This window comes from Cetorhinus maximus, chromosome 8 (genome assembly GCF_964194155.1).
Source record: "Cetorhinus maximus chromosome 8, sCetMax3.hap1.1, whole genome shotgun sequence".
Lineage (NCBI taxonomy): Eukaryota > Metazoa > Chordata > Chondrichthyes > Lamniformes > Cetorhinidae > Cetorhinus > Cetorhinus maximus.
In genome coordinates, this window is record NC_135886.1 from 77,962,672 (window position 1) to 77,975,124 (window position 12,453).

At 42.1% G+C, this 12,453-nt stretch overlaps 1 protein-coding gene across 1 annotated transcript in view; it reads left to right on the forward strand.

Annotated features, from left to right (window-relative positions):
• klf5l (Kruppel like factor 5 like) overlaps positions 1–12,453 on the forward strand; it is an 82,624-nt gene that overhangs the window by 9,794 nt on the left and 60,377 nt on the right. Inside the window, exon 2 of the mRNA XM_078547091.1 lies at positions 11,285–11,380. Coding sequence (XP_078403217.1) covers positions 11,285–11,380 — 96 coding nt within the window. The remainder of the gene's footprint in view (positions 1–11,284; positions 11,381–12,453) is intronic.

Genomic DNA, 12,453 nt, shown 5'->3' on the forward strand with positions numbered 1-12,453 from the left:
AACTGCTTTGGACTGCCAGAAGTTCTGGATTGTTACAATCTTTCATTTAATTTGCTTGATACAAAATATGCGAATGAACTAAGTAATGAAATAAAGTGTATTTATGCTAAGAACTGTTGTTCTGAAATAAGATGAGTTGAAAGGTTTGTTCCTTACAATGCCTGCCTAAAAGAGTGAGCTGAGGGCCATCTTTGCCCCAGGCTACTTCCAAAGGCACTGTTGAATCAGCCAACCGAAGATCTATGAGAACATCTTCTGATCGTTATTATCCTCTGATTCACCATCAGGGGAAACATCACACCTCCATCTGCTGCCTCTCTTCCTATGAAAAGTTGATGAATTCATCGTATGCACATTCAGAAGGGAGATACTTTCCCATATTATAAATTTAAGCATCAACATGTACTAAACCTGGTATGAAGTCTCAGTTTCCATATTCTCTGGGATAATTTAGAAGTACACTTGTAGTGAAACATGACCAAAATAATTCATAACTGTTGTATATTGGGCAAGTTGCCTCTGTTCCTACATTTACACAAGGGGCAGCATTTTACATGCCCTTGGTGGTGGGCGGGGGGCACATAAAACTTGGGCTCAGAGTCACTGGGCTGGAGGTGAGCTGCAGACACTGTGACGCATCAGGGAGGGGGAAAGTTACCTGGATGCTTTATACCAGGAGGCAGTCACACCATTTAGGATAGAGTCTTCTGATTTGGTCACTGGCCAGGGACAGGAGGATGTGACTGCGAGCGAGGCAGGTAAGGGGACCCAGAGGGCAGGAGTGTGAGCCTCTGCAATTGTCCAATAGGTTTGAGGTTCTCTCAGCTTGTTTGGATGAGAGAAGAGGCTACAGGATGGATGAGAAAACGAACCATGGCACCGTGGTATAAGAAGCCCATCGAAGTGGAGGGAGCAAAAAGTAATATAGTGGTTGTAGGGGACAGTATAGTGAGGGGGATTGACGCTGTTCTCTGCGGCAAAGAGCAAAAGTCCAGGCAGCTTTGTTGCCTGCTCGGTGCCAGGGTTCGGGGCATCTGCTCAGGGCTAGAGAGGAACGTGAAGTGGGAGGGTGAGCATCCAGTGGTCGTGGTCCATGTAGGTACCAATGACATAGGCAGGATAAGGAAGGAGGCTCTGCATTGTCAGTATGACAAGCAAGGCCCCAAATTAAGAAGCAGAACCTCAAAGGTAATAATTTCTAGATTATTACCTGAGCCGTATGCAAATTGGCATAGGACAAATAAAATTAGAGAAATTAATATGTGGCTGAAAGTCTGGTGTGGAAGAAGTGGGTTCCGGTTTGTGGGGCACTGGCACCAGCATTGGGGAAAGTGGGATCTTTACTGTTGGGCTGGCACCTGAACCATGCTGGGGCTTGTGTCCTCATGAGCCGCATAACTAGGGAAGTAGAGAGGGTTTTAAACTGAATAGTGGGGTCAAGGGATCAAATTTGGGAAGATGTGGTAAACCAAAAAGCAGAGACAAGGTAAAAGAGAAAGGTATTAATAAAGGAAATGATAAACAGACTGTGACAGGGAGGGACAAAGAGTACAATTCTAAGAGTAAATCAGCAGATAAGGCTAGACCCTACAAAAATAATAAAAGGACAAAACTAAAGGCTCTGTATCTAAATGCACATAGCATTCAAAACAAAACAGATGAACTGATAGCGCAAATAGAAATAAATAAGTACATTATGATGAAGGGTCATACGGACTCGAAACGTCAACTGTATCCCTCTCCGCAAATGCTGTCAGACCTGTTGAGTTTTTCCAGGTATTTTTGTTTTTGTTATAAGTAAGTACGATCTGATAGCCATTACAGAGACATGGCTACAGGATGACATAGATTGAGACCTGAATATTGAAGGGTACATGACATTTAGGAAGGACAGTAAGTTATGAAAAGGTGGAGGGGTGACTCGGTCAATTAATGATGGTATTAGCACATTAGAGAGGCGTGACCTAAGTTCAGGAAACAAGGATATAGAAGCGGTTTGGGTTGAGATGAGGAATGATAAAGGCAAGAAGTCACTTGTGGGAGTGGTATACAGGCCCCCTAATTGTAACTACATGATAGGACAGAGTATAAAAAAAAAGAGATAATGGGAGCTTGCCAGAAAGGTACAGCAATAATCATGGAGGGTTTTAACCTACTTATAGACTGGAAAAATCAGATGGGCAAGGTAGTGTAGATGAAGAGTTCAAAGAATGGTTTCGGGATAGTTTCTTAGAACAGCATGTTCTGGAGCCAACCAAAGAGCAGGCTATACTAGACCTTGTATTGAGCAACGATATGGGATTAACTGATAACCTTATAGTGAAGGCACACCTAGGTACCAGCGATCATAATATGACTGAATTTTACATTCATTTTGAGGGAGAAAAGGTGCATCCAAAACTAGTATATTAATTTAAATAAAATCAATTATGAGGGCATGAAAGCAGAGATAGCTAAAGTGAACTGGCAAATGAGGTTAAGGGATAGGTCAATAGAGGTTCAGTGGCAGACAATTAAAGGGATATTTCAGAATACGCAGAATAGATACATTCCAATGAGAAAGAAAAATTCCAAGTGGAGGGCCCACCACCCGTGGCTAACCGAGTTAAAAACAGCATCAAACTTAAAGAAAAAGCATATAATTACGTAAAGACAGGTTGCCGGTCAGAAGATTGAAAGAATATAAAGAACAGCAAAGAATGACAAAAAGGTTAATAAGGAGGAAAAAATTAGAGTATGAGAGAATGCTAGCTAGTAATATAAAGATGGATAGTAAGAGTTTCTATAGATATTTAAATAAGAAAAGAGTTACCAAATGAGCGTTGGTCCTGTAGAAAGTATGTCTGGGAAATTGATAATGGAAAGTAGGGAGATGGCAGATGAATTAGACAGGTGTTTTGCTTTGGTCTTCACTGTAGAAGACACAAGTAACATCCGGGAAATAGCTGCAAATCAGGAAATGGAAGGGGGGGAGGAACACGGGAAAATTACAATCACCAGGGAAGTGGTATTGAACAAATTGTTGGGGATGTGGGCTGACAAATCCCAGGTCTAGATGGACTTCACCCTAAGGTCTTGGAAGAAGTGGTTAGTGAGATAGATAAATCATTGGTTTTAATTTTCCAAAATGCCCTAGATTCGAGGAAGGTTCCATTAGATTGGAAAATAGCAAATGTAACTCCTTTATTCAAAAAAGGAGGAAGACAGAGAGCAGGAAACAACTTAGTTAGCCTAACACCTGTCATAGTAATTAGGGAAGCTAATAGAATGTTATCATTCATTGTGAACGAAATTGATTACAAAAGTAGGGAGGTTATGCTTCAGTTGTACAGGGCATTGGTGAGACCATACCTGGAGTATTGTGTACTGTATTGGTTTCCTTATTTAAAGAAAGATGTAAATGCATTGGAAGCAGTTCAGAGAAGGTTTACTAGAATATTACCAGGAAAGGGCAGGTTGTCTTATGAGGAAACGCTGGCCAGGTTAGGCTTGTATCCACTGGAACTTAAAAGAGTAAAGGGCAACTTAATTGAAGCCTGTAAGATTTGAGGGGTTGACAGGGTGGATGTGGAGAGGATATTTCCTCTTGTGGGAGACTCTAGAACTGGGGGTCACTGTTCATTTAAGACAGAGATGAGGAGAATTTTTTTCTCTCATAGGGTGAGAGTCTTTGGAACTCTCTTCCTTAAAAGGCAGTGGAAGCAGGGTCTTTGAATGTTTTCAAGGCAGAGGTAGATAGATTCTTGATTAACAAGGGGGTGAAAAGATATCGGGGGTAGGCAGGAATGTGGGGTTGAGGTTACATTCAGTTCAGCCATGATCTTATTGAATGGCGGAGCAGGCTCGAGGGGTCAAGTGGCCTACTCCAGCTCCTAATTCGTATGTTCATATGATGATACACTGCCATGCCATAAAACGGTAGGTGTGAGCAGTTGGGCGGGAGTGAGCAAGCAGATTTTTTGTTTTTAATACTCAAAGTGTGGGAAGGAGGGAGTGTTATTATCTTTGGGGGCTGCCCTTTGTGGATCCAGGGCAACCTCCTTAAGATTGAAACACCCCTTTCTTCCTACCCACCTCCTGCATTAAACACATCACCCCCACCCCCTTGCGCCTCCCTCCCTAGCCTGCCTAAACCCTCTCTCCCTAAGACCCTGGATTTATCTGTCTCCAGGTTCCTTGGGCCACCTTCTTCCTGGCTGCAATCCAGGTAGTGCCCACTAATGCACTCCTAGCTCCCAATGGTGGAACCTCTTCCCACACTGCCCCTACTTAGCCTGCCCATAGCGTGGTATGGCTGCGGGCGGGCTGGCATGGAGTGGGTTGGCTCCTCACCAACTTTGCTTTGTCGGGGGTGGGGATGTGGTGAGCCGTCCTACCCAAGGTTTCACAATGAGATGTGGCTTTACTATGTCGTCGTTATTTTAGATACTGTAAAGATTAGTGTTTTTATGCTTCAGTGGAAACCTTTGAATTATGGGACAGAATTTTGACCCTCGTGGGGATGTGTATGGAGGTGGGCAGGCATGAAAATTTGGTTTGATGGCAGCATCCCACCCCAGGACCATTTTTCTGGCAGAAAAGTAATTCTGACAAATTACTGGCCAGTCAGCCTGTGGTCACCAAAAGTGTTAGGAACTGGGCCAGCTGCCTGGATGCAACTTACCGGTGGCGGACTGGGGCCAGTGCTCCAGGTAAACTTTGTAACCCTCCCTACCTACCATGTTCCAGCTGCAACTGCAGGCTACCCTTCCCCTCCATAATGGTGGCATAAGACACAAGCAATGGGAGTAGCAGTAGACTATACAGCCCATAGACCTTGTTCCACCATTTAATGATCTTGGGCTGATCTTGGGCTTCAGCTCCGCTTTCCCGTCCACTCCCCTTATCTTTTGACTCCCTGACAGTCCAAAAATCTGTCTATCTCAACCTTAAATATATTCAACGATGGAGCATCCACAACTCTGCAGTAGAGAATTCCAAAGATTCACAATCCTTTGAGTGAAGAAATTTCTCATCTCAGTCCTAAATGATCAACTCCTTATCATAAGACTGTGCTCTCATGTTCTGGATTCCTCAACCAGGTACAGAATCTTATATGTTTTAATAAGGTCATCACTCATACTTCTAAACTCCACAGAATATAGGCCTAATTTACTCAGCCTCTCATCATAGGATAACTTTCTCATCCCAGGAACCATCTAGTGAACCTTCGCTGTACTGCCTCCAGTGCAAGTATATCTTTAAATATGGAGAGCAAAACTGCACACAGTACTCCAGGTGTGGTCTCACCAAATCCCTGTAGAATTGTGCAAGACTTCCTTCACTCCGATCTCTTTGCAATAAAAGCCAACATGCCATTTGATTTCCTAAATGCTTATTGTGCCTGCATGCTAACTTTCTGTGTTCCTTGTATGAGTACACACAAGTCTCTCTGAACATCAACATTTACAAGTTTTATGCCATTTAAAAAACATATTGCTTTTCTATTTTTATGTCCAAAGGGAACAACTTCACACTTCCCCACTTTATGCTCCATCTGCCAGCTTGTTGCCCACTCACTGTCCATACCTCTTTACAGCCTCTTTGTGTCTTCCTCATAGCTTACATTTCCACCTAATTTTGTGTTGTCAGCAAACTTAGGTGCATAATTCTCTATCTCTGTGTCTAAGTCAATAACATAAATTTTAAATAGTTGAGGCCCCAACCCTGATCCTTGCAGCACTCCACTAGTCACAACCTGTCAACTTGAAAATGCCCCATTTATGCCTACTCTTTGCTTCCTGACCATTAACCAATCCTCTATCCATGCTAATACATTACCTCCAACTCCATTAGCCCTTATCTTGCAAATTAACCTTTTGTGTGGCACCTTATCGAATGTCTTTTGGAAATACAGCTACCAGTTCCCCTTTATCTACCCTATTAGTTACATCTTCAAAAAAACTCTAATAAATTTGTCAAATACTAATTCCCTTTCATAAAACCATGTTGACTGTCTGATTATACTATGATTTTCTAAATGCATTGTTAAGACTTCCTTAATAGTAGATTCCAGCACTTTCTCAATGACTGATGTCAGGCTAACTGCCCTGTAGTTCCTTCTTTTCTCTCTCCCTCCTTTCTTGAATAGTAGTGTTAAATTTGTAGCATGACAGTGGTGGCCATTTTTTTTAATTTAAAAGTTTTAAAAGATGCTGAGTATCCCTCAAGATGGAGGTGCCCTCTATCTCTTACCTAAAATGACAGGCTGCAGCTTCTTTCAAGCTGGAGGGCCTCGCCAGGTGACTGTTCCCCACAAGACCCTCATTGACTCCAAAGTCAGGATCCCCTACACCAGAACCCAAAATTCTACCCATGGAGTCAGAATTTTCAGCCTTATTAGAATAGTTTTGGCATGCTCCCAGTGGGATTCCCACCTGCAGTGCGGAGCCCAGCCAGGAAGAGGGAGAAACATTACTCGTCCAGGCTTCAGGCATTGCAGACTGTTTTTGAATGTTCTCAGGGCAGTTAAAGAAATTATTTTTTTATTCATTCATGGAATGTGGGCGTAGCTGGCTAGGCCAGCAGTTATTGCCCATCTCTAATTGCCCTTGTTCAGAGGGCATTTAAGAGTCAGCCACATTATAGTGGATCTGGAGTCACATGTAGGCCAGACCAGGTAAGGACAGCAGATTTCAAAAACGTACATTTCCTGGGCAGAGGAATTGTAATCAATTACGCTACACTTACCACAGCAACATAATACAAAAAGAATATACCAGCATTCCAACTCTCTGGTATTGCTATGGTTTTAATGATAGGAGATATCTTAAATGGCAATTTTCCATTATTAGTATGCAATCTGAATAGAGCCATCTTCAATAGAGCAGGTATATTCAAAGTTCTACATCTGTTGGCAAAAAATCGCAGAAGTGCCACTGTCCATGGAGATGGCAGAATGCCTACATTGGAGAATAAGCATAACTCCAGTGGATAATCTTCCCTAGGATGTCACCATATCTCGATCGGTAGTGCACCCTTAGGTTAGAATACTGTGGCTTCAGACTTCAGATCTTGCATGTAGAATCTAGGTATGCACTAAAGTCTTGTCTTGGTTAAGTGGTCATTAAATCTGTAATGAAAAATAGATAGTCATGATCTTCTGGAAGAATGAGATCAAATGGATCTTCTTCATCCAAACCTTGTGTGTTCTAGCAATAAATAGAATTCAATGTTCTATGAATACCTTTACATCAATATTCCTGCTATAATTTCTGCTGTAATTGAAATGGCTTGCATGATATCTACAATGAATAAAATAAAGAACAAGGGATGAGGGAAATTCAAAGGTTCATCTTTCTAAAAATCATTACCAACATTCAAAAGATCAGTTCAATGGTAAGTCACTGAAGGCAAGATAGAATTTTCCTTTCACTATTTGAAAGGGAAGAAAGGCGGAGGTTGGTCTGCTCCAGTAACTCCTCTATATCACCTCATGGCTGTTAACATTGCAGTCTTTATGGGGCCCTTCCATCAGGTCTGTTGTAGAGTTTGTTGGGAACATGTGTTGCGCATTGCAAGAATACAAGGCAAAATAGGATATGTTACTACATAAACATTGCTAGATACTCATAATATCTCATTTACCAGTGAAATTAATTAGCAAAGGGTTAGTGCACAAACACTCAGAATCATAGAGTGTTATTGTAAACATAGGTTTTGAGTCCTGCCTAGCTCAGCTCTCAATCTTCCAATTGAAGGCTGTAGAATCTTCCTGTGGGAAGAAAGGGGGACAGCTACAATGAGGCAAGAGTCATAACTAAACCATCTCTCTTGCCTCCTGAAAATCAAATACAGAGACAATTGGTGGAAACTTGAGGGTAATCACCCTCATATTTACCACAAGGATTGATTCAGCTCGGAGGGTCAAAGTCGATGGACCATTTACAAAGGATGAAAATTAGACTGAAAGCATTAGATAAAAAGCTGCAGAAGTGTTCTACTACCTACTAATAGTCAGGTCAATTTTGGATTTTGTAAATAGAGCAAAGAGGTAATGATAAATAATTGCAAGCCAAGGATTAGGCCACAGTTAAGAGTTGTGTGTTTAGTTTTGGGCACCCTACTTTAGAAAGGGCAATAAAGCAATAAATTCACCAAGATAAAAAACTACTATTGTGAGAAGTAAATTGGAATATGTTATTGTTACAAGCTTAGGTCTATTGTATGTACTGTCGCATATTCAGTGGTGTCGGTCAATCCTGTAAGCAGACCCCATGTCCCTTATACTCTAGTACTCTAATACCTGCCTTGTTCTAATATCAGGTTTTTGATAGCATAACGTGGGAAGTGTAAACAATACATTGCACACCTGTTTCCTTTCTGTGGCAAGGCAGCTAAGTAATTGAGGCTTTTGATTCCTCATCCAGTAGGCACTGCCTCCAGAAGAGGAACAACACCTCCATAGAATAGGCTTCGCCATCAAAAATTAGTGTGTCTGGTGCCTCAACAACTCCCCCTGTGGAGCACCTCATGACTGCCCAGCTCACCCAAATGAGGAATCAGCATGCCACTGTCATCAGTGTATATGCATCTACACTTGAAGTAACAGACGTGATTAAGGAAGGATTCTACACCAACCTTGAGGAATCCCTAGTCTTGAGTCCCAATAGGCAACAAACTCATTCTCCTTAGAGATTTCAACTCGAGTTGGAAGATGGTGAATCTCTGGAAGGGTGCAATAGGCAAGGAAGGGGTAAGGAAAACAAACTCCAATGGAGTTCTCCTTCTGACAAAACCTTGTCATGATCAACACCTTGTTCTACCAGTAAGACAAGCACAAGACCTCATGGCAACACCCATGATCCAAACATTGGCACTTGCTCAACTATGTCATCACTCGAGCTAGGGGCTATAGAGATGTCCAAATCACCTGCGCCATGACAAGTACTGATGACTGCTTGAGTGATCACTGCCTTATTAAATCTACCAACTCCATCAGCCTGGCCCTCAAACGACCAAGAGATATAGGACCTAGTCAAGTATAGGTGCAGAACTTTCATTGACTGGAAACCCCACCACAGCTCAAAAGAAAAACAGCAGTCCTACAGGCAGCTGAAAACACTGGTACAGCATAAAACCCATGACATAAAGAGCAAATGGTGGGTATAAAAAGAGTGGGGGATCCAGCAACTCGTGGATATGACATCCTTGGTTTCTTCAGTGCTGTCAAGATGATCCATGCCTCAAACACTCAAGGACCACCCCATTGAAATTCAAGCATAGAGGGGGGCTCATCAAGGACAGAGAGGCAGTCAGTGCTTGCTAGAGAGAATATTTTGAAGAACTCCTGAACTGAGACCTTGGCCTGAATTTCCCCGTTGGCGATTTGGGGGCGGGGCCCACTCGCCGATGGGAAAATGACACGGGATGACGTTGGGAGGAACCCCCGATGTCATCCCGGTCCATTTAAACCTTTAGGAAGGCGGGCGGACAGCAAAATCAGCTGTCCGCCCGCCGACCTGTCAATGGCCAATTGAAACCATTGACAGGGTAATTAAGATAATTAAAGACCCTGCCTGTCCAACCTTAAGGTTGGTGGGCAGGCCAGAAGCCGCAGCGGGCTTCTGATAATACATGAAACCTCATCCACTGGCGGGATGAGGTTTCATGTTTGTGTTTAAAAATTTTAATAAAGTTTCAGTGCTTCTTATTAACATATCCCATCTTGTGTGACATTGTCACATGAGGGGGACATGTTAATAATGTTTTTACTTTTCTATTTTTAGACTTTTTTAACCTGTCACTAATCTCCCTAAGACAGCTCTTAGTCTCAGGGAGCAGTGCGCTCTTTCGCACACATGCGCGAAAGAGCGCACTTTGACAGATGGGGAATCCCTCCCCCTCCCCCCTCACAGGAAGCACATAGTACTTCCTGTTGGGCAGAGCGCTGGGCGGGCCTTAACTGGCCTGCCCACTTAAAATGGAGGCGGGGCCCGCTTCGGTGGTGGAGTTCAGCTGCCCCCCCGCCGCCGAGCTGGTGGGGCATGCCTGCCAACCAAGGGCAAAATTCTGTCCCTTGTCTTCGACTTGAACATCCTCAATTCCATTCCTCAATACCCCATCCGGCTTGGCCTCAGTGCTACCCTGGCCCGGAGAAAAGTTCAAAAAGCCATTTAACAGCTGAAAAACAATAAAGCTCTGAAGCAAATGGAATCCCAGCTGAAATTCTGAAACATGGTGGAGATACATTCTATCTAGTGGAGATGGTGGTGTGGCGGTAATGTCACTGGACTAGTAAATCCAGAGGCCCAGGCTAACGTTCTGGGTCACAAGTTCAAATCCCACTACGGCAGCTGGTGGAATTTAATTCCATTAATAAATCTGGGATTGGAAGCTAGTCTCAGTAATGATGACCATGAAACTATCATTGATTGTCAGGAAAAGCCATCTGGTTCACTAATGTCCTTTAGGGAAGGAAATCTGTCGTCCTTACCTGGTTTGGCCTACATGTGACTCCAGATCCACAGCAATGCAGCTGACTCTTAACTGCCTTCTGAAATGGCCCAGCAAGCCAGTCCGTTCAAGGGCAATTAGGGATGGGCAACAAATGCTGGGCTTGTCGTGACATAGTTGTGATGCCGACATCCCATGAAAGGACAAAGAAAGAAAAAGGTTGTGAGGGGGTGTGTGGTGGGGGCGCAGGCGGTGGTTGTTGAAACACAAGCTATTGCATCTTTTAAGGAAAAAGTAAATAATTATTTGAAGCAGAGTAAATACCAAGCTATGTGTAAGAGGAAGGAAATAGGTTTGTAGCTTTCATTTTGTCTTGCTGTAACTGAGAGCCAGCACAGGCACAATGGGCCAAATTACCTCCTTCTATGCTATAAATATCTATGGTTCTGTAATTGGAATTGTCCAGGTTTCAAAGCAGGATGTTGAAAGCATTACATCGCCTTTGTGAGTCAGATCATTGACATGTATGGTGAGGGCCTCCAAACATTGAATGTTCTCCTTAATTATTAATCTGAGATATACAGAAAAGGAGGGAAAGGTGGGGGGGTGGAAGGTGAGAGTCATGCAAAGTTAAAGGGAGAGAAGAGAGAATCTCCTCACTGAATCCCAGTTGCATGCTTCTTAACCAGTGTATTGGTTATGGATTAGGAGCTGCCTGTTTCTTGCATGTGCCCTGAGGAGGTCAATGATTGGATTGCAGGAGGAAAACTCCTCAGACAAAAACTTATTGTGATGTTATGTAGAAAATAAAACTTGCATTTAAATATTCTTTAATATTTTGTTTGTCCAGGCCAACATATTTCTAGGGGAAGATACCATTAAATCATCAGGTTTACTGAAATCACATTTACTGCAATTGTTACAAACTACATCTTCTCCAAGTCAAGTAAGTTTACATTTTTCATTTTACATAAGTTTTAATTACATTCATTTAGAAAATGTTTACAATGCAAAAACTCATGTGCTCAGCACACAGATGAAATGGTATACAAGTGGATAAGAGGGACCTGAATATGAAGTGTTATAAGTTTGAAGAGGGGACAGAACCAAGGCCACAGTGTTAACTTGTGTCATCGTAAAAATAGGGGTACCAAAAGAATACAACTTCTAACGTTTGGAAGATTCTAATAAAGAAAACATTCAAAAATTATAACTGATATAACCAGTTCTCAAATAAATAATGCAAGATCTGCTTGGATTTTTGTGGTTATTTTTTGTTAAAAAGCAAATAACCTGATAAGTACTTAAAAATGAGAAATGTATATGTCAATATTGATAAAGGTTTGTTGGTTGTGTGCATATCTCAGCAGTTCCTGTGCTATTTTCCATTACATACCAACAGGAACCAATTTCATGAACAGATGTCTGGTTGTTAAGCTATATCATTGTGTACTTAATGCTTTTTGTGATATGTTCTTAAGTACACTCAATGATCGTTGACTGCAGCAAAACACAATTGCCCATTCATTATCCTTTCCCTGGGAGGACAGCAATAGATAGTTTATGAATTCCTCATTTATTGCTTCCTTCATGAGTAGATTAAATGTAAGAGAAAAATAAATTCTTTGGTCAGGTTTCTCTCTCTCCCTAAACATCTCAGAAAATCTATTGGCATCAAATGGGCACTTCATTGTGACACACATTTAACAGCTTGAATCTTATGGAAGTTGTTGAGTTCAAAAAATGAGATATATTTTATGATGTTGTGTGCTATTTAATGGAGTCCTGCTGCAGTTGTGTGGAAGGGCAGATATCATTCAGTGCTTCCAGACCAGGTTTTTGCTGTCCATTTTCCCACGTGCAGAATCTCTGTGTAGAGTGAATGAATCGACTCCAATACAATTTTTCTAAACAATACGGAAATAATGTTAAATATGTCTGAAACTCTTAGTCTGAGATCTAATTTGATTGATGCATGCATGCTATGTCTTGCCATTGTAGATTCTTGAAATATTAAGC